The following is a 26706-nucleotide window of genomic DNA, read 5'->3' as shown; positions in this document are numbered from 1 at the left end:
CAATGCTTCATTTGAGGCCCACTGAAGATGTTACCTAGTATGGAAATGAACCTTCCAGCTCAGTGAGCAAACCTACATTAAGCGACACAGTGGCTCAGTGGTTAGCACTACTACCTCACAGCGCCAGAGTCCCAGGTTCGATTCCAGACTTGGGCAACTGTCTGTGTGGAGTTTGCACATTTTCCCTGTGTCTGCGTGGGTTTCCTCCGGGTGCTCTGGTTTCTTCCCACAGTCGAAAGATGTGCAGGCCAGATGAATTGGCCATGCTAAATTGCCCACAGTGTTAGTTACGTCATTCAGAGGGAAATGGATCTGGGTGGGTTACTCTTCTGAGGGTCGGTGTGGACTTGTTGGGTCAAAGGGCTGTTTCCACACTATGGGGAATCTAATCTAATCCAATATCTTATAGGTCTCAATTAAGTCACCCCTCAACCTTCTTCTCTCGAACAAAAACAGCCACAAATCCCTCAGTCTTTCCTCAGAAGACCTTCCTCCCATACCAGGCACCATCCTAGTAAATCTCCTCTGAACCCTTTCAAAAGGTTCTACATCATTCCTACAATACGGTGACCAGAACCTTACACAATATTCTAAATATGGCTGCACCAGAGTTTGTACAGCTGCAGCATGGCCTCGTGGCTCTGCAACTCAATCCCTTTACTAATACAAGCTAACACACTGTATGCCTTCTTAACAATCCTGTCAACCTGGGTGGCAACTTTCAGGGATCTATGTACATGGACACTGAGATCTCTCTGCTCATCTACACTACCAAGCGTCTTACCATTCGCCCAGTACTCTATATTCCTGTTTCTCTGCTCATCTTCAGTGCCAAGAATCTTGACATAAATACAGTACTCTTTATTCCTGTTACTCCTTCTGAAGTGAATCACCTCACACTTTTCTGCATTAAACTCTATCTGCCACTTCTCAGCCCAGCTCTGCAGCTTATCTATGTCCCTCTGTAACCTGCAACATCCTTCAGCACTATCCACAACTCCACCGACTTTAGCGTCATCCGCAAATTTACTAATCCATCCTTCTATGCCCTCATCCAGATCATTTATAAAATGACAAACAGCAGTGGCCTCAAAACAGATCCTTGCGGTACACCACGAGAACTGAACTTCATGATGAACATTTCCCATCACCCAGCATTCTCTGTCTTCTTTCAGCTAGCCAACTTCTGATCCAAACTGCTAAATCACTCTCAATCCCATGCCTCTGTATTTTGTGCAATAGCCTACCATGGGGAACCTTCTCAACTGCCTTACTAAAATTAATATGCACCACATCCATCAGTTTACCCTCATCCACCTGTTTGGTCACCTTCTCAAAGAACTCAATAACGTTTGTGAGGCACAATCTACCCTTCACAAAACCGTGTTGATTATCCCTATTCAACTTATTCCTCTCTAGATGATTATAAATTCTATCTCTTCTAACTTTTTCCAAAACTTTCCCCACAACGGAAGGATCACTGATTTATAATTTCCAAGGTTATCTCTACTCCCCTTCTTGAACGAGGGGACAATATTTGCTATCCTCCAATCTTCTGCTATTACTCGACAATGATCAAAACCAAAGGCTCAGCAATCTCCTCCCTGGCTTGCCAGAGAATCCCAGGATAAATCCCATCAGGCCCAGGGGATTTATCTATTTTCACACTTTCCAGAATTGCAAACACTCCTCCTTGTGAACCTCAATCCCGTTGAATAGCATGTATCTCAGTATTCTTCTTAGCAACATTGTCTTTTTCCATTGTGAATACAGATGAAAAATATTCCCCTTAACTCTCCCTCCTTCCTACACCCTCGTGTTGATGTGAAGGTAGCGGCCTTCGACTGGGGCAGCCAAAGTTAAAAAATCACACAGCACTAATTTATAGTCTAACAGGTTTATTTGAAAGTACATGCTTTAGGAGCGCTGCTCCTCTATCAGGTAGCTAGTGTGGCGGTGTCACAGGACACAGAATTTGCAGTAAAATATTAAAATGTCATGCAATTGATGAGATGCATTGAACCTCTAGATTGCTGTTCAGTCTTTAATCACTTAGAACTGGGATGCAGGTTTCAAATGATTAATATGTAAATACCAACTTAACAGCAATCTAGGTTTGTTCAATACATCACATCAATTGTATGACACTTTCATCTTTTACTATAAATTCTACATCCTCTGATTCTGCTCCACTAGCTACCTGACAGAGGAGTAGTGCTCCGAAAACATGTCCTTTCAAATAAACCTGTTGGACTATAACCTGGTGCTGTGTGATATTAAACCTTCTCCCTGGTGTTGTCATTGTCTCTTGCACAAGTCAATGACAGTTAGCTTCCGCCAGAAGAGGGTAGTGTTGGGCTGGCACGCAAGCGCAGTAGCCGCAGTGCGATCAGGCAGTGACGGGGACAGCTGTGCGGGGCGGTGTCGGGGCCCTGAGTGCGGGGCAGAGTCAGCAGCCGGGCGGCGGAATGGTGAGGCAGGAGCGCGGCGGGTACCGGGCGGCGCGGGGAATGTTCTGGAACCCGGTGGGTGGGGACGGGGACGGTTGCGGCTGAAGCAGTAAATTCTGAGAGAGAGTAGGAATGAGGGGAGAGTGTCCTCAACCTTGGTGACCCCTCCCTACCCCCCCCCTCTCCCTGGTCCCCCCCCCCCCCCTCCCTGGTCCCCCCCCCCCTCTCCCTGGTTCTCCCCCCCCCCCCCCCCTCTCCTGGTTCCCCCCCCCTCTCCCTGGTTCCCCCCCCCCCCTCTCCCTGGTTCCCCCCCCCCCTCCTCTCCCTGGTTCCCCCCCCCCCTCCCCTCCCTGGTTCCCCCCCCCCCCTCTCCCTGGTTCCCCCCCCCCCCCCTCTCCCTGGTTCCCCCCCCCCTCCCCTCCCTGGTTTCCCCCCCCCCCCTCTCCCCCGGTCCCCTCCCCCCCTCCCTCCCCCCCTCCCCCCCCCCCTCCCCCCCCCCCCTCCCCCCCCCCTCCCCCCCTCCCTCCCCCCCCTCACCCCCCCCTCACCCCCCCCTCCCTCCCCCCCCTCCCCCCCCTCCCTCCCCCCCCCTCCCCCCCCTCCCTCCCCCCCCCCTCCCTCCCCCCCCCCTCCCCCCCCCCCCTCCCCCCCCCCCCCCTCCCCCCCCCCCCCCCTCCCCCCCCCCCTCCCTCCCCCCCCCCCTCCCTCCCCCCCCCCTCCCCCCCCCTCCCCCCCCTCCCCCCCCTCCCCCCCTCCCCCCCTCCCCCCCTCACCCCCCCCTCACCCCCCCCTCCCCCCCCCCTCCCCCCCCCTCACCCCCCCCTCACCCCCCCCTCCCCCCCCCCTCACCCCCCCCTCCCCCCCCCCCTCACCCCCCCCTCCTCACCCCCCCCTCCCCCCCCCCCTCACCCCCTCCCTCCCCCTCCCCCCTCCCCCCTCCCCCCCCCCCCCCCCGGTCCCCTCCCCCCCCCCCCCGGTCCCCTCCCCCTCCCCCCTCCCCTCCCCCCTCCCCCGGTCCCCTCCCCCCCCCCTCCCTGGTCCCCCCCCGGTCCCCCCCCCCCTCTCCTGGTCCCCCCCCCCCCCCTCTCCCTGGTCCCCCCCCCCCCCCCCCCTCTCCCTGGTCCCCCCCCCCCCCCCCCCCTCTCCTGGTCCCCCCCCCCCCCCCCCTCTCCCTGGTCCTCCCCCCCCCCCCCCTCCTCTCCCTGGTCCTCCCCCCCCCCCCCTCCTCTCCCTGGTCCCCCCCCCCCCTCCTCTCCCTGGTCCCCCCCCCCCCCCCTCCTCTCCCTGGTCCCCCCCCCCCCCTCCTCTCCCTGGTCCCCCCCCCCCCCCCGCTCCTCTCCCTGGTCCCCCCCCCCCCTCTCCCTGGTCCTCCCCCCCCCCCTCTCTCCCTGTCTCGTCTCCCCCCCCTCTCCCTGTCTCGTCTCCCCCCCCTCTCCCTGTCTCGTCTCCCCCCCCTCTCCCTGTCCCGTCTCCCCTCCCCTCCCTGTCCCGTCTCCCCTCCCCTCCCTGTCCCGTCTCCCCCCCCCTCCTCCCTGTCCCGTCTCCCCCCCCCCTCCTCCCTGTCCCGTCTCCCCCCCCCCCCTCCCTGTCCCGTCTCCCCCCCCCCCTCCTCCCTGTCCCGTCTCCCCCCCCCCTCCTCCTGTCCCGTCTCCCCCCCCCCCCTCCTCCCTGTCCCGTCTCCCCCCCCCTCCTCCCTGTCCCGTCTCCCCCCCCCTCCTCCCTGTCCCGTCTCCCCCCCCCCTCCTCCCTGTCCCGTCTCCCCCCCCCTCCTCCCTGTCCCGTCTCCCCCCCCCTCCTCCCTGTCCCGTCTCCCCCCCCCTCCTCCCTGTCCCGTCTCCCCCCCCCTCCTCCCTGTCCCGTCTCCCCCCCCCCTCCTCCCTGTCCCGTCTCCCCCCCCCCTCCTCCCTGTCCCGTCTCCCCCCCCCCTCCTCCCTGTCCCGTCTCCCCCCCCCTCGCCCCCCGTCCCACTCCCTCCTTCCTCCTCCCTGAGTGCCCTTCGAACCTGCTTTACAGTTCAGTCCGATCATGGCTGAACATGCGAATTAACCCTCTGATCCTGCTTTCTCCACGCCCTTTTGATTCCATTAGCCCAGTGAACTGTATCTAACTCCTTGAAGATGTTTAATGCTTTGGCCTCAACGGCTGTGACAGAGAATTCCCACGCTCTGGATAAAGAAATTTCTCTTTGCTTCCTGAACCCTTAGATTATGACCCATGTGTCTGGAGTCCCTGGTCATTGGGCACATTCTTCTTGTGTTTACCTTGTCTAGTCCGGTTAAAATTTATAGGGTTATGAGAAATTCTCTCCCCATTTTTCTAGACTCTCGTGAAAATAGGTCTAATCAATCCAATCTCTCTTCAATGTCTTGCAAATATTGGCTGTCAGTTACTTTGCAACATGCTGCAATTTTGATAAAATGCTTGTGAGGGAAGGAAATGAACATACTTTGAATATTGACCTTTTAATGGCTCCAAACTGCTTTAGGGCAGCCTTTGATTCCTGGAACATGATAGAGTCCTACAACATGGAAACAGGCCCTTTGGCCCAATTCGTGCATGCCGTCCATGTTCCCAAGCTAAACTAGTTCCACTTGCCTGCATTTGGCCCATAACCCTCCAAACCTTTCCTATTTATGTACCTGTCCAAATGTCTTTTAAATGGTGCAACTGTGCCTGTATGTACCACTTCCTCTTGCAGTTCATTCTACACATGAATCACTCTGTGTAAACAAAAAATAAACATAAAGATGAGAGTTGAAGCTGATAAATGGGAAGCATTGCAAAATGTCACATTGACTATACGTTTAATTGTGGTTAGGCTAATGCCAGCTTTTTGGCTTTAATGCCTCTTGAGCTTCAGAAAGGATTTGGACTAGTTGGAGGCAGCAGGAGCTGGTAAGGAATAGAGGAGCACAAAGGAGTGTGGGTGGGAATAAAAGGGGTATACAAAGGGTGATGTCTGCGTTGAGGACAATGTGTTGGGATGTTCAAGTCCCTTTCAGTACCCTCCTCAGTTGCTGTGCTGTTAATCTGTCTGGTAGTGGTGTAATTTTGTAAGCACTGAGTTACCAGATAGAGCCTCTATTACACTTGCTTAGCCACCAGCAGAATCATTCTTTTGATTGAGCTGCCCAGGCCAGTTTGGAAGAAGCAGGCTTTACACAGAAAGACCAATGATTTACACCATGCAGATAGATAGCGATTTCATTGTAACTGTCTACATGAACCATCCTTGATTGCTTTTGTGATGTTGAATACCCTGTTTGTATTTGGGGTTGATAATATTCTGCTGAGAGTTTGGCGTGGCTGTACAGTACAAGCAGGTCAAAGTCTTTTAAAATTGAGAAGGAATTTGGCAATCTGATTGGAGCAGGCTGAAGGGGCAGTTTCTCATGTTCCCAGTGTGTGGTGAGGAATAGACAATAAATGTTGGCCCTTGTCAGCAACTCTCATATCCAATGAATGAATAAACAAAACAAATTATGAACTCATTCCCATGGAAAATGCCAGAATGTTTAAGGGGAAGCTTGGTAAGTGTGCGAGAGAGAAGGGTAGAAGGAAGGGCTAGTAATGAAGGTTAGGAGTAAGCTCATGAGAATATACACTTGCATGGCCATTTAGCCCAAAAGGGTTAGTTTTGTATTATGGGTTCTGTGCAAGTTAAAGTAGAAGGCCACTTCAGGAAGCTAATTGCAGAATTTAGGCTTGCACTGCTCAAACTGCTTTTTATACTTGAGACATTAACTATTAAACTGAATAACACAGCTCTGATTTGAAGGTTTTTTTCCTTGTCCAGGACTCCTTTTTTGGGAATGATTTAATTGATTTCCTTTCAAAATCCCCATTCAAACCTTTGAAATTTCTGGAATAGAGTGGAACTACAAGTTTAGCTTATAAACTGTGGGTACATGGAAGGATCTGACTGGAAGGGAAATTTCTGAGGAAACAGATGTTTGGATAGGCATATTATGGAACTTTTCTTTGTATTGACCCTCTGCCAGCTGCTTAAATACACATTCTGTTTGTATAAAGCCTGTTTATACAGATTGCATGCGAGAGGTGAATCATGTAACAGCATGATATTTGCATCATGGCATACTATTTGACTTTAATTTCACCTGAGCTCCGCAAGAGAGGACAGGTTATAGTCAATATGGAACTGGTCTGTAACGTAAGCCATTGCACTATCCTAGCCCAGATATCAAGTCTGTGCGGTCACATTAGCTCATTCTACCCTGGCTGCTGCTTTTTTGATGTGTGCACGCTGTAGTATTTTGTGATCTTTACACTTCTGGTTAATTTGTTTATTTCACAGGGCACCCCAGTGAAAGATGTGGTTCTCAAAGCTGATGCTCCCACTGTTCTATTACTGGATAAACATTCTGATTACATTGCCTCATATGGAGCAAAGAAGGATGATTATGTAGGTACAAAAATATCCTTTTAAGCCTATAGGATTGGGGAGACAATTTAGGTGTTCCAGCTTGTCCTGTCATTCAATTCAATTATGGTTGATTGCTTCATCCACTTTTATTATTGGTTCAAATCCTGGAATTCCTTCCAGAATTGCAATGTTTATCGACCTACAGCACTTGGACTGCAATGGTTCAAGAAGGCAGCTCACCACTATCTTTGAAGGGACAACTAAGGACGGGGCAATGAATGCTGGCCCAGCCAGTAATGCCCAGTCATATGAGTGAATTAAAAAATATGCTCCTGACCTCCAAGTCAGCATTTTCACAATTTCAACTTTTTAGCCTATATTAGAGTAGTTTGTAAAAAGTAAACTCTCGCTCAGTTTTGAAATTTTTGATCTGTTGCATTGAAATTTTCAGAGAGATAAATATGAAATCAGATACTGCTATTTGTGCAGCGGGATCTTATATCCACTTGACAGGACCAACCAAGCCTTGACTTAATGTTTCAACAGAATGACAGCATCTCTGACAAGGATGTAAACATTTGTACTTATTCACTGGTAGTGAATGCTCCCTTTATAAGAATCTGTCAGTCAAGTGCTGTATTTCTTCAATATTGAGCCTTTAACAGTGCAGCATTCCATCTGTGCTGACCCTGACTGTGCGGCGTTCATTGAGTCATACAGCACGGCCACAGACCCTTTGGCTCAACTCTTCCATGTTAACCAGATTTCCTAAACTGAACTGTCCATTTGCCTGCATTTGGTCCACGTCTTTCTATACCTGTTTTATCCATGTACCTGTCCAAATGGTTTTTAAATGTTGTAATTGTACTCTCCTCTACCACTTCCTCTGGCAGTTCATTCTGTGCATACACTTCAGTGTGAGAAAAAGTTGTTCCTAAGGTCCCTTTTAAATCTTCCCTGTCTCATCTTAAACCAATGTCTTTTAGTTTTGGACTTCTTTGAGGAAGTGACCAAGTTAATAGATGAAGGAAGGGCCATAGATGTCATATATATGGACTTTATTTAGTAAGGCATTTGATAAGGCTTCCCATGGTAAACTAATTGAGAAAGTGAAGTCACATGGTGTGCAGGGTAGGTGGATAATGAACTGGTTGAGCAACAGGAAACCGAGTAGTAGTTGAAGAGAGTTTCTCGAAATGGAGAAAGGTGACCAGTGGTGTTCCACAAGGATCAGTGCTGGGGCCACTGTTGTTTGTAATATACATAAATGATCTGGAAGAGTGCATTGGTGTTCTGATCAGTAAGTTTGAAGATGTCACGAAGATTGGTGGAGTAACAAAAGCATAGGGGACTATTAAAGAATACAGAAGAATATAGACAGACTGGAGAGTTGTGCAGAGAAGTAGCAGATGGAGTTCAATCTGGGTGAACGTGAGGTGATGCATTTTGGGAGGTCTAATTTGAGAGTGAGCTATACTGTAAATGGAAGGGCCTTGGGAAATTCCAGAACAATTACAAAACATTTGGAATTTTCAATCTAGGAATTGGTTTAATGTACAAAAGAAAATGGCTTGTGTTTAATCTGTGACCTTTAATACCTAGAAGGACAAGGTTCCACCTCCCAAGTTCCTGTCAGAGGTCAGAATACGTAACTATTTTGAACAACTTTCAGTTGTTCCTTAAGTATTGATGGTTCAAGTTGCAGGAATGCCCTATCTCCGAGCATTTAGGAGACCTCTTCACAACATTAACTACAGCAGTTCAAGTCGAAAGTCTACATGAAAGGCAGCAAATTCAACAAAGATCCTCAGACAGCACCTTCCAAACCCAAGACCACTTCTATCTAGAAAGACAAGGGCAACAGGTACATGCGAACACCACCTCTTGCAAGTTCCCCTCCAAGCCACTCACCACCCTGACTTAGAAATATACGCCATTCCTTCACAGTCGTTGAGTCAAAATCCTGGAATTCCCTCCCTATCAACATTGTGGATCAACCCACAGCAAGTGGACTGCAGCGATTCATGAAAGCAGCTCATCACCACCTTCCCAAGGGCAAATAAGGATGGTTTATCAATGCTGGGCAGCCAGTGATACCCAAGTCCCACAAATGAATAAAAAAAAAGCTAAGAGTAAGCAATAAATGCAAGCTATTTCAGTGCGATCTGCATCCTATGGATAGTTTAATGAAATAACACCTTTGTAACAGTGGTTCCATGTAATCAAAACTTGGTTAAATCAAAATTATCTTTTGTCACATGGAATTCACTAAAAATCTGGTGTTAAAAGCTTCTGATGGTGGCTATATAATCACTGTTCAGTCTTGTAAGTAACTATCTGGTTCACTGATATCCTTTAAGGAAGGAAATCTTCCTTCTTTACCTTCTCTGGTCTATATGTGACTCCAGATCCATAACAATGTGCTTGACTCTTGAATGCCCTCTGAAAAAGCCTAGCCTTTCAGTGGGCAATAAATGCTGGCCAACCAGCCAACCCATGTCATATAAATGAATAAAAAAAAGTAAACCCATCTTTACTGATGTAATTATTTCATCTCTAACAGGCAGTTTAGAGACAGTATAAAAAAATCTGCTGAGGGCATGTTGCAGTTCTACTTTCTAACGATTCACTTGGTGTCACAGTAAAGCTATTGAGTTTGCAGATTAACCATTGATGTTCTTTCTGGCTTTGCTTTTAGGAATACTGCATGTCAGAATATTTGAGGATGAGTGGAATCTATTGGGGGCTGACTGTTATGGACTTAATGGGGCAACTGCATCGCATGAACAAAGAGGAAATCCTACAGTTTGTCAAGTCGTGTCAGCATGACTGTGGGGGAGTTGGAGCTAGTATAGGCCATGATCCTCATCTCCTTTATACCCTGAGCGCTGTGCAGGTAGGTTTGATAGCCATTTTGTCAATTTGTAAGTGATCTCAAGTGGTTGCTTTAGTGTGTGCTGTACTGACCAATCAGCTAATCACTCAATCCATGACTGTTACTTGCGAGTTTTGAGAAGTTTGTAGCTCAGGTTGAGGTTTTGGATGTAGGTTTGCTTGCTGAGCTGGAAGGTTCATTTCCAGACGTTTCGTTACCTTACTAGGTAACATCTTCAGTGGACCTCGGGTGAAGCATTGCTGAAAATTCCTGCTTTCTATTTGTGTTTGGGTTTCTTTGGGTTGGTGATGTTTGAAATGATATCACCAACCCAAAGAAACTTAATTGTGTAAATAGAAAACAGGAATTTTCAGCATTGCTTCGCCTGAGGTCCACTGAAGATGTTACCTAGTAAGGTAATGAAATGTCTGGAAATGAACCAGCTCAGCAAGCAAACCTACATCCAAACTGTTACTTGCAGTAGAGCAAAAATTTAGCTGTCTTTGTGACTTTAGTCATGTTGCATTATACATCTAATTGAGAAAAAGATATGGTTTACTAATTAAACAATATACAAACAATGTGGTTCTTTGTGCTATTTCCTTGCATTTGAAAACAGGCCATTCAGCCCAACAGAGCTAACCTCAAGTTTCCTTTCATGGAAACATGGAGAATGGAAGCAGGATATGATCATTCGATCATTCAAGCCTGCTCTGCCATAGCTAATCATCTGACTCAATACTCTACCTACTTTCACCCCATACACTTTGATCCCTATAACCCTAAGAAATATATATTACTCTTGCTTGAAAACATTCAATAATTTGACCTCAACTGCTTTCTGTGTGAGGGAACTCCACTGGTTCACCACTATCTGGGTGAAGAAACTCTTCCTCCCCTCAGCATTCACTGCATTCAGATTAGAGTGGTACTGGAAAAGCATAGCAGGTCAGGCTGCATCCGAGGAGCAGGAAAGTTGATGTTTCGGGCAAAAGCCCTTCATCAGGAATAGAGGCAGGGAGCCTCCAGGGTGGAGAGAAAAATAGGGGGTGGTGGGGGAAGGTAGCAAAGTACAGTAGGCGAATGGGGGTGGAGATGAGGTGATAGGTCAGAGAGGAGGGTGGAGCAGATAGGCAGGAAGGGAGATAGGCAGGTAGGACAGGTCATGAGGATGGTGCTGAGTTGGAAGGTTGGAACTGTGGTAAGGTGGGGGGAGGGGAAATGAGGAAACTGGTGAAGTCCACATTGATGCTCTGGGGTTGGAGTGTTCCAAGGCAGAAGATGAGGCGTTCTTCCTCCAGGCGTCGGGTGGTGAGGGAGCGGCGGTGAAGGAGGCAGCCCAGGAGCTGCATCACTCTAGATTGTTGGGTTAACAGGATAGTCAAAAAGATAGTGGTGCAGACATCATGTAAAGAGGAGGCGGAGAGCTGGAGAGACTGTAAAGAGAAAATGCTTTCAGTGTATATAGAATTCTATATATGTGCAGTGTAAATAAATAGTCTTGTTAGAATGAGCACAAATTGTAGAAGAGTTATTCAATGTCAAGAGGCAATGGTTAGATTATCTGTTGTTGAAGATGGTTATTGCATGGCATCATGTGGTGCCTGTGTTATTTGCCACTTATTGGCCCATGCCTGGATATTTCCAGGTCTTACTGCATATGGACATGAACTGCTTTGGTATCTGAGGAGTTGGGAATGGTGCTGAACATTTTGCTGTCATCAGTGAACATCCCATGACTGATCTTCTGTTAGAGAAAAGCTCATTAATGAAGCAGATGATGATGATTGAATAAAATCTTTCTCATCTTACCTGTAAATGGCTTGCCCTTTATTCTAAGACTGTTTTCCCTGGTTTCAGACCTTTCTGCATCTACCCTGTTGATCCCTTTAAGAATTCTGTAAATTGTCAATGAAATAATTTCTCAAGCCGCTAAACTCTGGATTTCGCTGCTCGTTGGATGCTGCCTGAGCTGCTGTGCTCTTCCAGCATTACTAATCCAGAATTTGGTTTCCAGCATCTGCAGTTATTGTTTTTACCTCTGGAGAACATAGACCCAACTCCTCAGGGGAAGTTTCGTTATTACAGGAGTTAGTGGGATTCACTTCCTCTGTGGAACAATATCATTCTTTGGCTATCAGTCTTTTATATTGGGTTGCATTCTGTTTCTTTTAAATTGGCCCATGAGGAGGACACTCTTTTTTTTCTGGTCCTATGATGGTTAAAATCTCCTGTAAGGAGGAGCATACGCATAGACAGTGGTCAGAATGTGGAATGTGGGGAATGGTTGAATTGAATAGCAAAAATACCTTCCAAGGGAAGTTGAATATGGGGGAATAAGGGATAGAAGAATGTACTGATGGCGTGAGTCAAAAGGGTGAGAGTCATAGAACATAGAGCAGTACAGCACAATACAGGCCCTTCGGCCCTTGAAGTTGTGCCTACCTTTTATCCTACTCTGAGATCAGACTAAATTACTTAGCCTTCATTTTATTATCATCCATGTGCCTATCCAAGAGTTGCTTAAATATCCTTAATGTATCTGACTCTACTCCCACCGCTGGCAGTACATTCCGAGCACCTACCACTCTCTGTATAAAGAATCTATCTCTGACATCTCCTCTAAATCTTCATCCAATCATCTTAAAATTATGCTCCCTTGTGGTAGCTATTTCTCCCCGGGAAAATGTTTCTGACTATTCACACTATCTATGCCTCTCATCATCTTGTACCCCTCTATCAAGTCACCTCTCATCCTCCTTCGCTCCAATCAGAAAAGCCCTAGCTCTTTCAACCTTTCTTCATAAGACACACCCTCCAGTCCAGGCAGCATCCTGGTAAATCTCCTCTGCACTGTCTCTAAAGCTTCCACATTCTTCCTATAATGAGGCAACCAGAACTGAACACAATATTCCAAGTTTGTCTAACCAGGGCTCTATAGAGCTGCAGCGTAACCTCACGGCTCTTAAATTCAATTCCCCTGCTAATGAAAGCCAACATAGATATACCTTCTTAACAACCCTATCAACTTGGGTGGCAACTTTGACGGATCTATGTACATGGACTTCTGTTCCTCCACACTGCCAAGAATTCTGCCTTTGACCCTGTATTCAAATTTGACTTTCCAAAATGAATCTCTGCACATTTTTCCAGGTTGATCTGCATCCTGTCAATGTTCTGTTGCAACCTACAACAACTCTCTCCATGATTCACCACTCCACTAACCTCAGTGTTATCGGCAAACTTACTAATCCACCCTTCCACTTCCTCATCCAAGTCATTTATAAAAATTACAAAGAGCAGAGGTCCCAGAACAGATCCCTGCATGTTATGTGGAGTGTGAATACCAACGTTGAGCAGATGTACTGAATAATCAGCTTCCATTAATTTGAAATTTCTTTAGATGTTTTGTGAGCTGCTCCCTTATGTGTCCTGCATCAGATTGCTGCATGCCTAGGGAGACCTTCAACTTGTACCTGAATTACAGTTAGAAGTAATTTACCTCCCTCAAGTATTTTCTGATATTCATTGGATGATGATTGACTTGTATCTGAAATTTAATGTAGTACCATTTCCTGACACAAATCTATCGGAATTTAGAACTGATAATCCCCCTCATGCTCCCCCAGAATGTATGCATCCACATACCTATCTATCTCTTCAGTCTCAACATTGAATTCCACTACCCTTTATGTGACATGCCCCTGACTGGTCTGGCTTGGATGTTTAGGCTGTGATTTTATTCAAAACTGTCAATAATGGAATAACTTGTGCATCCTTGTGCATCCATAGGACATAGAACAGGACAGCACTATTGCCGCTAGCAGTCCGTCTAGACACCTACCACACTGTTTTTAAAAAAAACTTGCCCTTCACACCTCCTTTCAACTTCCTCCCTCTTACCTTAAATGCGTGCCCATTTAGGGTCCTACAGCCTGCGGAGTAAGCACCCAGACTTACTTATATAATATCTGTTTTCTGTGGAGGTCCTGGACAACTAAAAGTCATTGAGCTAATGTGGTTTATGGTGTGTGATTGAATGCTTGAAAAACGAGGCAGTGTGTTGAAGTTTCACTCCAATCGTCAAAGAAGTGTTAAATTGTTATATTGAAATATAGCATGTAGTTTGTGCTTATACTCTGAGTAGAATCCTGAGAATGCTGGAAAACTTCATTGATAACCTGTTCTGTGACTCACTCTTCTAGTGACTCAGTACAGCAGGTTACCTATTGTCTGGAGCAGGTGAGTAAAAAAAACAAAAGCTTCATGACTAGACTGGCAAAGCAAGATTTTTCAATCCTCTGAACCACAATACAGTGCTGCTCATGTGGAATGGTGCAGTTTTGAGCTAATGATCATGTTGTAAAAGGCAGGGAAGTTATGAGATAGTGATATCTCAGAATTGATATGGTGCAGGAGGTGGCTATTCGGACCATTCTGCTTGCACTGGTTCTATCTCCTGTCTTTTCCTCATAACCCTGCACACCATTTATATCTAAATATTCATCCAATGCCTCCTTGAATGATTCCATTGAACCTGCTTTTCCACATTTCCAGACAGTACATTTCATATCCTAACTACTGACTGTGTGAAAAAGTTTGTTTTCTCACATCACCCATGTTTCATTTACATATCATTTGAAGCCTATACCCTCTTGTTCCTTTTCTGAACAGAAGCAGCTCCCTATTTACTGCCTACCTGCTTGTGATTTTGAAAACTTTTATCAAATCTCCTTTAGCTGCTTTCTGTCCGTGGAGACGATCCCAACTTCTTCACTCTGTCCTCATTAATGAAGTTTCTCATTCCTGGAACCATTCTTGGAAATTGCTTCTGCCCTCTTTCTAATCAACTGGCGTGTTACAGATAATGTGGCACCACAGCTGTTCACCATATTCCAGATGAGTTCTCACGAGTGTCTAGAATAGTCATGAGGCCTAGTGGTATTATCGCTGGATTGTTAATCCAGAGAATCCAGGTAACATTCCAGGGATCAGGATTCAAATCCCCTCACAGCAGATTGTGGTATTTGAATTCAATAAAAAATCTAGAATTAAGAGTCTAATGAATCAAATCCATTGTTGATTATTGGAAAAGCCTGTCTGGTTCACTAATGTTATTGAGTCATATAGCACGGACACAAAACCATTGGTCCAACATGTCCATGCTGACCAAGTTCCCCAAATTAAATGAGTCCCATTTGTCGGCATTTGACTCATATCCCTCTAAACCTTTCCTATCCATGTACCTGCCCAAATGTCTTTTAAATGTTGTAACTGTGCCTGCATCCATTACTTCCTCTGGCAGTTTATTCTGCATATGAATCACCCCCTATGTGGAAAACATTGCCCCTTGGGTCCTTTTTAAGCCTTTCTCCTCTCACTTTAAAATTATGTCCTCTAGTTTGGAACTCTCCAACCTTAGGGAAGGAACCAGCCATCTTTATGTATTCTCATGTAGACCTGGTCTGTTTTATTAACCTCTCCATCTATTCTACCTTCACTGATCTGTGCACACATACAGCCAGATCTCTCTGCTTCCACACCCAGTTTAGAATCCCACACCTTTTTTATTGTACCTTTCAATGTTCTTTCAATGAAAGTTCATCACTTCTCAGGTTTCTGCTTTGATTCTCATCTGCCATTATTCATCCACTCCACTAACTTCATTGTCTTTTTGGAGTTCCATAACTGTCCTGGCAGCATACAGTTCTTCCAAGGTTAGTGCCACTTGCACACCATATATCAAGAAAAGCAAGGGTCCCAATATTGACCCATAAGGCCATGAAATAGAGTAGCAGAATTGTGCCATTTGGCCCATCAAGTCTGTTCTGTCATGAAATCAAGATGATGTGATCCTCAACCCCATTTTCCTCCCTTTTCTATGTAACCCTTGATCCCCATATTGATGAAGAACCTATCTATCACTGTCTTAAATACACTCAATTCCTCAGATTCAGCAGCCTTGAGCTGAAGGAATTCCTCCTTCTCTAAAAGTTCATCCCTTTCTGAGGCTGTGCCCTCGTCTGAGTACTGGAAACATTTTCTCCACATCGACTCTATCCAGGCCCCTCAGTACTGTGTAAGTTTCAATGAGAACCCCCTTTAACTTTCTAAGCACCTTTGAATACAGACCCAGAGTCCTCAGCAACTCCTCATCTGACAAGCTCTTCACCCCCAGGATCATTGTGAACCTCCTGTGGATCCTCTCCAAAACTAGCACGTCCTCCCTTTAAATGTGGGGCTCAAAACTGCTCACAATATTCCAAATGCAGTCTGACCAGAGTCTTTTCCAGCTTTAGCAGTACTTCTCTGCTCTCTTACTCTAGCCCTCTTAAAATGAATGCTAACATTGCATTTGACTTCCAAGCTGCCAGCTGATCCAGTATGTTAACCATAAGGGAATCTTGAACTAGGACTCCCAAGTCCCTTTGTGCTTCAGATTTCTGAAGCCTTTCCCTGTTTGTAAAAAAAAAGTCTATGCCTGTATTCTTTCAACCAAAGTGCATAACCTCAATTTTCTACATTGTATTCCATCCGTCACTTCTTTGCCAAATCTCCCGGCCTATCCAAGTCCTTCTGCAGCCTCCCTGCTTCCACAAAACTACCTGCCCCTCTTTGTCATCTGCAAACTCAGCAACAACACCCTCAGTTCCTTCTTCCAGATTGCTGTTGTATAACATGAATAGTAGTTTGTTCCAACATTGCTGCAGAAATCCACAAGTCACCAGCTGCCATACTGAAAAAGACCCCATTATCCCCACTCTCTGCCTTCTGTCAGACAGTCAATCCCTCATCCATGACGGTACCTTACCTTTAACATCATAGGCTCTTGTCCTATTTAGCAACCTCCTGTGAGGCATCTTGTCAAAGGCCTTCTGGAAATCCAAACAGATCGCATCCACATCTTCTGTGTCTAATTTACTCATTACCACCTCAATGAATTGTTACAGATTTGTCAGATATAGCAACCTCCCTTGATGAAGCTCTGCTCACTGTTACTTCTGTCCCTTTTGTAGCATGACCTATCACTTTCCTCACAGGTATCTTGTGTGGTACTGTTTCAAACACTTTCTGAAAGTCCATGTATACCATGTAAACAACATTTTCTCCTCCCCCTAGACACTTGATTGCCACTTCAAAGCTGGTCTCTTCCTAATTGACCCAACTTTTTCCATGTGACTAATTCTATCCAATCCCATCCTATCTGATGTAATTTGATTGCTCTATTGTAATAACAATGATCCATATTTTAAAAAGTGATCGAATTACTCTGTTCTAGTAACAGAAAATGCTAGAAGTACTCAGCAGATCTGGTGACATCTGCGGACAGAAAAATAGTGTTAATGTTTCATATCTGTAATCTTTTGTCAGAGCATTCAGTCCAAATTCCAGTCTCTAATATGACAATCCTGGTTTGTCCAGACATTTGCTGTGTAACTTCCTTTCTCCAAATTTGGTTGTGTAATTACAATCCTGTGCTGAGTACAATTCTCTTCAAGAACTCCTTCTCTAATTCTCGCCATTCATCCTGATCTCTGTTTCAGTTTGCTCAAATCTTCTCTTCCCATGGATGCTTTTAGATTCCAGCTTCCTATGCGACCTTTCTCTCTTCTGTACTTCAGTGCCAGAGCCTATAGTTTTCTAAACCCTGCCCTGCTTCACTCACCTCACTTCATCACAGAATTCTCTCCCATTGCTCAAAATGTTACTTTACCTTTTAAAAAGCATCATATGAACTTAGCTCTTGAACATGCTGAGAGTTGGTTTGGGGAGAATGTATTGCTTTCAATTTCTGTGAAGTTGCTGAGGGCATGTACTCTCTTTCTTCCCCCCCCCCCACCCCCTTTGAAACTTAACTATCAAAATTGATGTGTTGCTGGCTCAATTATTTGTCCTTTTTAAAAAATTCATTAATGGGATGAGGATGTTGTTGGTTAGGCCAGTGTTTATTGCCCACCACTCATACGTACTCCAGACCAAGTGAAGATCACGGGTTCCTTTCCTTCAGTACATTAGTTGACAATGGATTCATGGTCGTTTTTACTCCAGATTTTTTAATGGATTCAAATTCCATTTTTTTGGAAAATATTTGCACCATCAAACTCAAACTTCACCATCTGCTATGGCAGGATTCATATCCGGCACCCCAAAACATTAACTGGGTCTCTGGATTAACAGACTAGCAATAATACCATAAGACTATCGCTAACCCTAAATTGAGTCTGATTGTGTCTAGCAAAGTGTTTTTGGAAGTTCTACTGTGTTAAAAAGCACTGTGAATATGTATGATAATTGCTACTACTTCAGTAACTATAATATGTTTCTTTTAATCTAGATCCTCTCTCTCTATGATAGTCTTCATGTCATTGATGTTAATAAAGTTATTGAATATGTTAAAGGCCTCCAACAAGATGATGGTTCCTTTGCTGGTGACAAGTGGGGTATGTTTCTCCTGGTGCACAGGGTTTGTATGAACTATAATATTCTAAACCAACATTGCATTTAGCAGTAGTTTTGGTGCACCTACATAAGTTGATTTGTGGAATTGATGGAGGAATCAATTTGCGCAATATTTACAACACAAACTAAGGCCATTTTGCTCAATGGGCTCAGAGAGCATATAAAATTGGGGCAGGAGCAGGCCATTTGGCTCTTCAAGGCAGCTCTGTCATTCCATTATGGTCATGTCCAATTCAATAGCCTGTTCCTGCTTTCTTCCCACACTCTTTTAGCCCCAAGTGCTGTATCAAATTCCTTCTTGAAACAATGTTTTGGCTTTGACTGCATTCTGAGATAGTGAACTCCGCAAGCTCTCCACTGTCTGTCACATTTCTCTTCGCTTAATTTCATTTGTCACTTGTCCACCCATTCCACCAACATCTCAATGTCCTTTTGAAATTCCACACTATCTTGTCCAAAGTTTACAATGCTTCCACTGTTTGAAGTATCTGCAAACATTGGAATTATGCCCAGGGCACAAAGATCAGGCTTATTCATACATGTCAGAAAAAGCGTGATTTCTAGGGAACTCCAGGGCAAGCATTCCTCCAGCCTAAAAAAGCATCCATTAGCCATTACTGTCTATTTCCTATCTCACAGCCAATTCTGGATCCATGCTGCTACTATCTCTTTTATTTCCTGAGCTGTAACTTTGTTGTCAGCTGTGTGGAACTGTAGCAAATGGAACTCCATGTACATCTTGCATATTTGCAAGTCATCGTGCCTCAGTCTGTGGTCCTCACTGATTTAGTCACGGTGTAGCATGATTTTGAATCTGGAAATTGGGAAGTCATGTGGGTTTTACTTTAGCCATATATGAATATGTATAGCAAATGTTGCTTTGCTCAGCTGCTTTGTCATGGTGTCATTGTGTTGTGTTACTTCGACTGACAGGGTCGAAGCCCTTCATTAGTAATCCAGAGGATAGTATTGAAATCCCCATGCTAGTTTGAGAATTAAAAAAAAATCACCTGTGGGACATGACCTGTCCTGGCTGGACCAGCATTTATTGCCCATTCCAAGTTGCCCTTGAGAAAGTGAGATGTGCAATAGCATCTTGAACCACTACAGTCTATGTGCTGTTTGGTAGTCAACAATGCGGTTAGGGAGGGAATTCTAGGATATTGACCCATTGTTGTGGTTCTGTCCGCCGAGCTGGGAATTTGTCTTGCAAACGTTTCATCCCCTGTCTCGGTGATCCTCAGTGCTTGGAAGCCTCCTGTGAAGTGCTTTTGTGATCTTTCCTCCGCCATTTGTAGTGGTTTGAATCTGCCGCTTCCGGTTGTCAGTTCCAGCAGTCCGCTGTAGTTGCCGGTTTATTGGGTCCAGGTCGATGTGTTTGTTGATAGAGTCTGTGGATAAATGCCGGAGGAAACCGCACAGAAGCACTTCACAGGAGGCTCCCAAGCACTGAGGATGTCACCTAGACAGGGGATGAAACGTTTTCAAGACAAATTCCCAGCTCGGCGAACAGAACCACAACAACGAGTGCCCGAGCTACAAATCTTCTCCCAAACTTTGAATATTGACCTATTGACACTAAAGGAGCAGCAATATACTGGCATCTCAGGATAATGAGTGACCTCGAGCAGAAATTACAGGTGGTGGTGTTCCCTTGTATCTGCAGCCTTTATCCTTCTAGATGGTAGTAATGGGTTTGGTAAGTGCTGTCTAAGGACCTTTGGTGACTCTTGCAGAGCATCTTGTATGTGGTACACACTGTTGCTCCTGAGCATCAGTGGTGGACAGGGTAGATGTTTGTAGATGTAGTGCCAATCCGAGTAGGCTGCTTTTTCTTGAATGATGTCAAACTTCTTGAGTGTTGTTGGAGTTGCTGTCATTCAGGCAGGTTGGGAATATTCCATCACACTCCTAGAACATAGAACATTACAGTGCAGTACAATCTCTTCGGCCCTCGATAGTTCCACCGGTTGGCGCAACAATCTGAAGCCCATCTAACCAACAATATTATGTTTTCATCCATATGTTTATCCAATGACCATTTAAGTGCCCTTAAAGTTGGTGAGTCTACTACTGTTATAGGCAGGGCATTCCACGGCCCTACTACTCTGAATACCTCTGATATCTGTTCGTAAGCTATGTCCCCTCATGCTAGCCAACCCATCCGAGGAATAAAGCTCTCACTATCTACCCCATCTATCCCTCTGATTATCTTATGTCTCAATTAAGTCATCCCTCAACCACCACCTCTCTAAGGAAAAGAGCCTCCTGTCCCTCAGCCTTTCCTTTGTAAGACCTTCCCTCCATACAAGGCAACATCCTAATAAATCTCCTCTGAACCCTTTCCACAGCGTCCATGTCCTTCCGATAATGCGGTGAGCAGAACCGAACACAATTATCCAAGTGCGGCTGGATCGAGTTTTGTTCAGCTGCAACATGATCTCATGGCTCTGAAACTCAATCCCTCTACCAATAAAAGCTAACACACCATATGCTTTCTTAACAACTCTTATCAACCTGGATGGCAACAATCTATGTACATGGACATCGAAATTTCTGTGCTCATCTTCAGTGCCAAGAATCTTGACATAAATACACTACTCTTTATTCCTGTTACTCCTTCCAAAGTGAATCACCTCACACTTTTCCACATTAAACTCCATTTGGCACCCCTCAGCCCAGCTCTGCAGTGTATCTATGTTCCTCTGTAACCTGCAACATCCTTTGGCACAATCCAGAACTCTACTGAGCTTAGTGTCATCTGCAAATTTACTAACCCATCTGGCTGTAACAGACTGCTTCTTTTTTGAAGTATTTTAGGTGCTGGCAGTGATTTCCTCGAATTCCAGAAGCAGCAATTAATGTTTTATATACTGCTACATTGTTTTGGAAGTTTGGAGAAAAAAAATAAAAACAACGGCACTTTTAAAAGGGAGAGAAACAGACAAAGGCAGCACATGGTCAGTCAGTGCAGGAGAGAGATAGAGAGAGAAAGAAACCCATGCTGCTAACTGACACAGTTAGCAGTGAACCTGCGCAGTTACTGCCTTTGCTGTTTGAATTCATGTATTGCTGGACATCAGAGTGCATCTGGGAAAATTAACAGAGTGAAATTCACAACTGGTCTTGGAGGAACCTGTTTGGGAAAGATCACAGCACAGAAACAGATAAGTGAATATTTTTAAGTGTGGCCTTAGAGTAAGTCTGCAGTAGTGAGTAGAGTGGGTTGTCTCTTGATTATGTTTTATTGAGATATGTCTCTTGATTAAACTTAAAAATATAAGCCATAAGTATTAAGTTGGCCTGGAGGAGTGTTTTGTAGAGGAATGAGACTGCTATTTTCTGGGTCTGTAGATTGGAAGAAGCAAAAATGGCCCTTTTGTAGAGTGATATGCTCTTTTTGTCGGATGTGGGAGTTTAGGGAGAGTTTCCGTGTTACTGAGGATTATATCTGCAATAAATGCTGTCGGTTGCAAATCTTATCAGATTGAATGGATCGGTTGGAGAGACAGTTAAAGGCAATGAGAAATTTACAAGAGCAAGGGGATGTGATGGATGGCAGTTATAGGAAGGGAGAAAAGTTGCAGATACAGTCACATAGATGGGTTAACTCCAGGAAAGGTAAGAGAGGAATGCAGGCAGTGCAGGAGTCTTCTGTGGCTATCCCTGTTTCAAACAGGTATTGCTGTTTTGGAAAATGTAGGGGTGATGGATTCTGAGGGGAATGTACCACGAACAGCCAAGTTTCTGGTATTGAGACTGGCTCTAATGCAACGAGGGGTATGTCGGCTTCCAAGAGATCAGTTGTGTTAGAGAGCTCTCTAGTCTGAGGCGCTGACAGATGTTTCTGTGGCCAGCAGCGAACAATCAGAATCATGGGTTGCTTCCCTGATGCCAGGATCAAGGATGTCTCAGAGAGGGTGCAGAATGTTCTGAAAGGGGAGAGGGGCCAGCAGGAGGTTATTATACGCATTGGAACCAACGACATGGGAAAGGAAAAGGATGATATTCTGAAGAGAGAATATAGTGTGTTTGGCAGGAATTTGAAAAGGAGATCCTAGAGGGTAGTAATTTCTGGATTACTCCCTGTGCTGTGAGCTAGTGAGGGTAGGATTAGGAGAATAGAGCAGATGAATGCATGGCTGAGGAGCTGGTGCAGGGGAGAAGGATTCATATTTTTGTATCACTGGTATCTCTTCTAGGGTAGGAGTGACCTGTACAAGAAGGACTGATTGCACCTGAATTGGAAGGAGACTGATATACTGTCAGGGAGATTTGCTGGAGCTGCTCAGGAGGATTTAAACTATTAAGGTGGGTGGAGGGGAGGGGAGTGGGATCCATGGAGATAGTGAGGAAAGAGGTCAATCTGAGATTGGTACAGTTGAGCAAAGAAGCGAGTCAAACGGACAGGGACAAATCAGAGAACAAGGTAGGACTGATAAATTAAACTGCATTTATTTCGATGCAGTAGGCCTAATAGGGAAGGCAGATGAACTCAGGGCATGGTTAGGAACATGGGACTGGGATATCATAGCAATTACAGAAACATGGCTCAGGGATGGACAGGACTGGCAGCTTAATGTTCCAGGATGCAAATGCTATAAGAAGGATAGAAAGGGAGGCAAGGGAGGAGGGGGAGTGGCGTTCTTTAGTCATCCAGCATTCCCTATACCTACCAGCCTTTCCTTTTCACCCGAACAGGAATATACTGTCTCTGGATTCTCGTTATCTCATTTCTGAAAGCTTCCCATTTTTCACCATCCCTTTACTTGCGAACATCTGCCCCCAATCAGCTTTCGAAAATTCTTGCCTAATACGGTCAAAATTGGCCTTCCTCCAATTTGGAGCTTCAACTTTTAGATCTGGTCTATCCTTTTCCATCACTATTTTAAATCTAATAGAATTATTGTTGCTGCCCCAAAGTGCTCCCCCATTGATACCTCAGTCACCTGCCCTGCCTTTTTTCCCAAGAGTAGGTCAGGTTTTGCACCTTCTCTAGTAGGTACATCCACATATTGAATCCGAAAATTTTCTTGTACAGACTTAACAAATTCCTTTCCATCTAAACTCTTAACACTATGGCTGACCCAGTCTATGTTTGGAAAGTTAAAATCCCCTACCATAACCACCCTATTATTCTTACAGATAACTGAGATCTCCTTACAAATTTGTTTCTCAATTTCCTTCTGACTATTAGGGGGTCTATAATACAATCCCAATAAGGTGATCATCCCTTTCTTATTTCTCAGTTCAACCCAAATAAATTCCCTGGATGCATTTCCTGTAATGAGCTGCCAGAGGAAGTGGTGGAGGCTAGTATGATTGCAACATTTAAAAGGCATCTGGATGGGTATATGAATAGGAAGGGTTTGAAGGCATATGGGCCAGGTGCTGGCAAGTGGCGCTAGATTGGGTTGGGATATCTTATCGGCATGGACGATTTGGACCGAAGGGTCTGTTTCTGTGCTATATATCTCTATGACTCTATGACTTCTACATCCTCATCCAAGTCACATATAAAAATAACAAACAGCAGTGGCCCCAAAACTGACCTTTGCAGAACACCACTTGTAACTAAACTCCAGGATGAAGATATCCCATCAACCACCACCCTCTACCATCTTTCAGCTAGCCAATTTCTGAACCAAACCACTAAATCACTCGCAATCTTATGCTTCCATATTTTATGCAATAGCCTACTGTGGGGAACCTTATCAAACGCCTTACTGAAATCCATGTACACCACATCAACCACTTTACCCTCCTCCACCTGTTTGGTCACCTTCTCAAAGAACTCAATAAGGTTTGTGAGGCATGACCTACCCCTCTCAAAACAGTGTTGACTATCCCATATCAACTTATTCCTTTCTAGATGAATACAAATTCCATGTCTTGTAACCTTTTCCAATGCTTTACCCACAGCCGAAATAATGTTCACTGGTCTATAATTACCAGGGTTGTTTCTACTCCCCTTCTTGAACACGAGAATAGCATTTGCTATCCTCCAGTCTTCTGGCACTATTCCTGTAGACCATGATGATGTAAAGATCAAAGCCAAAGGCTCTGCAATCTCCTCCCTGGCTTTCCAGAGAATCCTAGGATAAATCCCATCTGGCCCATAGAACTTATCTATTTTTACACTTTCCAGAATTGCTAGTACTTCCTCCTTGTGAACCTCAAATCTTGTCTAGTCTAGTAACCTGTATCTCAGTATTCCCCTCGACAACATTGTCTTTCTCTAGTGTGAATAATGACAAAAAATGTTCACTTAGAGCTTCTCCTATCTCCTTGGACTCTCGGCACAACTTCCCACTACTATCTTTGATTGGCCATAAGCTTACTCTCGTCATTCTTTTATTCCTGATATACCTATAGAAAGCCTTGGGTTTTCCTTGATCCTATCTGCCAATGACTTCTCAAGTCCTCTCCTAGCTGTTCTTAGCTCTCTCTTTCAGTCTTTCCTTGCTAACTTGTAACTCTCAAGTGCCCTAACTGAGCCATTGCATCTCATCCTAACAAGCCGCCTTCTTCCTCTTGACTTTTATAGAAAACCACGGCTCCCTCACTCGACCACTTGCTCCCTGCCTAACAGGTACATACTTATCAAGGACATGCAGTAGCTGTTCCTTGAATAAGCTCCATATTTCAATTATGCCCATCTCCTGCAGTTTGCTTCCCCATCCTATAAATCCTAAATCTTGCCTAACCACTTCATGATTGCCTTTCCCCCAGCTATAACTCTTGCCCTGTGGTATAAACCAATCTCTTTTCATCGCTCAAGTAAACATAACTGAATTGTGGTCACCATCATCAAAGTGCTCACCTACTCCAAATCTAACACCTGCTTGGGTTCATTACCCAGCACCAAATCCAATGTGGCCTCACCCCTGGTTGGCCTGTCTATATACTGCGTCAGGAATGGACAAAACTGCACACAATGGACAAAAACTGACCCATCTGACCTATTGAACTATCATATTTCCAATCGATATTTGGAAAGTTAAAGCCCCATAATGGCTACTCTGTTACTCTTGCTCCCTTCCAGAATCATCTTTGCTATCCTTGCCTCTACATCTCTGGAACTATTCGGAGGCCTATAGAAAACTCCCAACAGGGTAACCTCTCCTTTACTGTTTCTAACCTCTGCCCATACTACCTCAGAAGACGAGTCCTCAAACATCCTTTATGCTATCATAACACTGTCTTTGACTAACAATGCCACACCTCCCCCTCTTTTACCATCTTTTAGAAACATCTAAATCCTGGAACCTGCAACAACCATTCCTGTCCCTGCTCTATCGAGCCATTCCTGTCCCTCTTGCAACCTTGAAACTGTTTTCATGACCTCACTAATCTCAACCTCCTGGACAGTAGAATTGCAATTTAGGTTCCCATCCCCTCCTGACTTGTGCCTTGTGGATGGTGGACAGGCTTCAGGGTGTTAGGAGTGGGTTACTTGCTGCAGTATTTCTAGCTTCTGACCTATTCATAGAGCCACTGTATTTAAATGCTAAGTCCAGTTCACTCTCTGGTCAGTGGTGACCTACTGGATGTGAACACGACTAAACGTTAAGTGGTAATGGTTAGATTGTATCTTATTAGTGATGGTCATTGCCTGGTATTTGAGTGGTGTTAATGTTACTTGACACTTACCAGCCCAAGTCTCCAGTTCTTGTTGAATTTGAACACAGACTGCTTCAGTATCTGAGGAGTCCTGAATGATGCTGAATATTGTGAAGTCATCTCCACTTCTGACGTTATGTTGGAGCAAAGGTCATTGATGAAGCAACTGAAGGTGTTTTAAAGTATCTACAAATTTTGAAGTTATGCCCAGGACATGACCCTGAGGAAGTCCTGCAGTTGGAGGAATTGTGATGCCACGCCTCCAGCAACTACTGCCATCATCCAATGTGTCAGGAATGACTCCAACCAGTGGAAAGTTTGCTCCCTTGATGCCTATAGATTCCTGTTTTGCTGAGGCTCCTTGATGTCACACTCAGCCCAATGAAGTCAAGGTCTGTCCCCCTGATCTCACTTCTAGAGTTTAGCTCTTTTTTTGCCATGTTTGAACCAATTCTGTAAAGTGGCCTTGGTAGAACCCAAACTGGGTGTCGCTGAGCAGGTGCTGCTTGACAACACTGTTGATGACACCGTACAACACTTTACTGATGGAGTAATAATTGGTTGGGGTGGATTTGTCTTTTTGTGTACAGAGTATATCTGAGCAATTTACCATATTGTTGGATAGATGTTGTAGCAGTTCTGGAATAATTTGGTTCATGGTGTGGTGAGTTTTACAGCACAAGTTTAAAGTATCATTGTTGAAATGTTGGCAGGACCCATACCCTTTGCAATGCAATATCTAGTTCCTCCAGCTATTTTGTGATTTCATGAAGATCATAGAATCCATACAGTGAGGAGTGAATCAACTTGGTTGAAGATTGGCACCTGTAATACTTGTGGCCATTGGAGAAGGCAGAGATGGATCATCCAGTTGGTGGTTCTATTTGAAGATTATTGTGAATGTTTCAGTCTTA

General features: G+C 45.0%; 1 protein-coding gene across 2 annotated transcripts in view; it reads left to right on the top strand.

Annotated features, from left to right (window-relative positions):
- The first annotated feature begins 2396 nt into the window (after window positions 1-2396).
- The window catches only part of rabggtb (Rab geranylgeranyltransferase subunit beta), a 44131-nt gene continuing 19821 nt past the window's right edge, over window positions 2397-26706 (top strand). The window contains exons 1-4 of one of the 2 annotated variants that reach the window (XM_072574863.1): window positions 2397-2471; window positions 6766-6873; window positions 9533-9730; window positions 18045-18150. In XM_072574863.1, the coding sequence (XP_072430964.1) occupies window positions 2469-2471; window positions 6766-6873; window positions 9533-9730; window positions 18045-18150 (415 nt within the window). In that variant the 5' untranslated portion in view covers window positions 2397-2468. Of the gene's footprint in view, window positions 2526-6765; window positions 6874-9532; window positions 9731-18044; window positions 18151-26706 lie in introns of both variants that reach the window. The other variant, XM_072574862.1, reaches the window with a different exon arrangement.

This window comes from Chiloscyllium punctatum, chromosome 7, assembly GCF_047496795.1.
Source record: "Chiloscyllium punctatum isolate Juve2018m chromosome 7, sChiPun1.3, whole genome shotgun sequence".
In the NCBI taxonomy this organism is placed as follows: Eukaryota; Metazoa; Chordata; class Chondrichthyes; order Orectolobiformes; family Hemiscylliidae; genus Chiloscyllium; species Chiloscyllium punctatum.
This window is presented reverse-complemented; position numbering and strand designations above follow the sequence as displayed.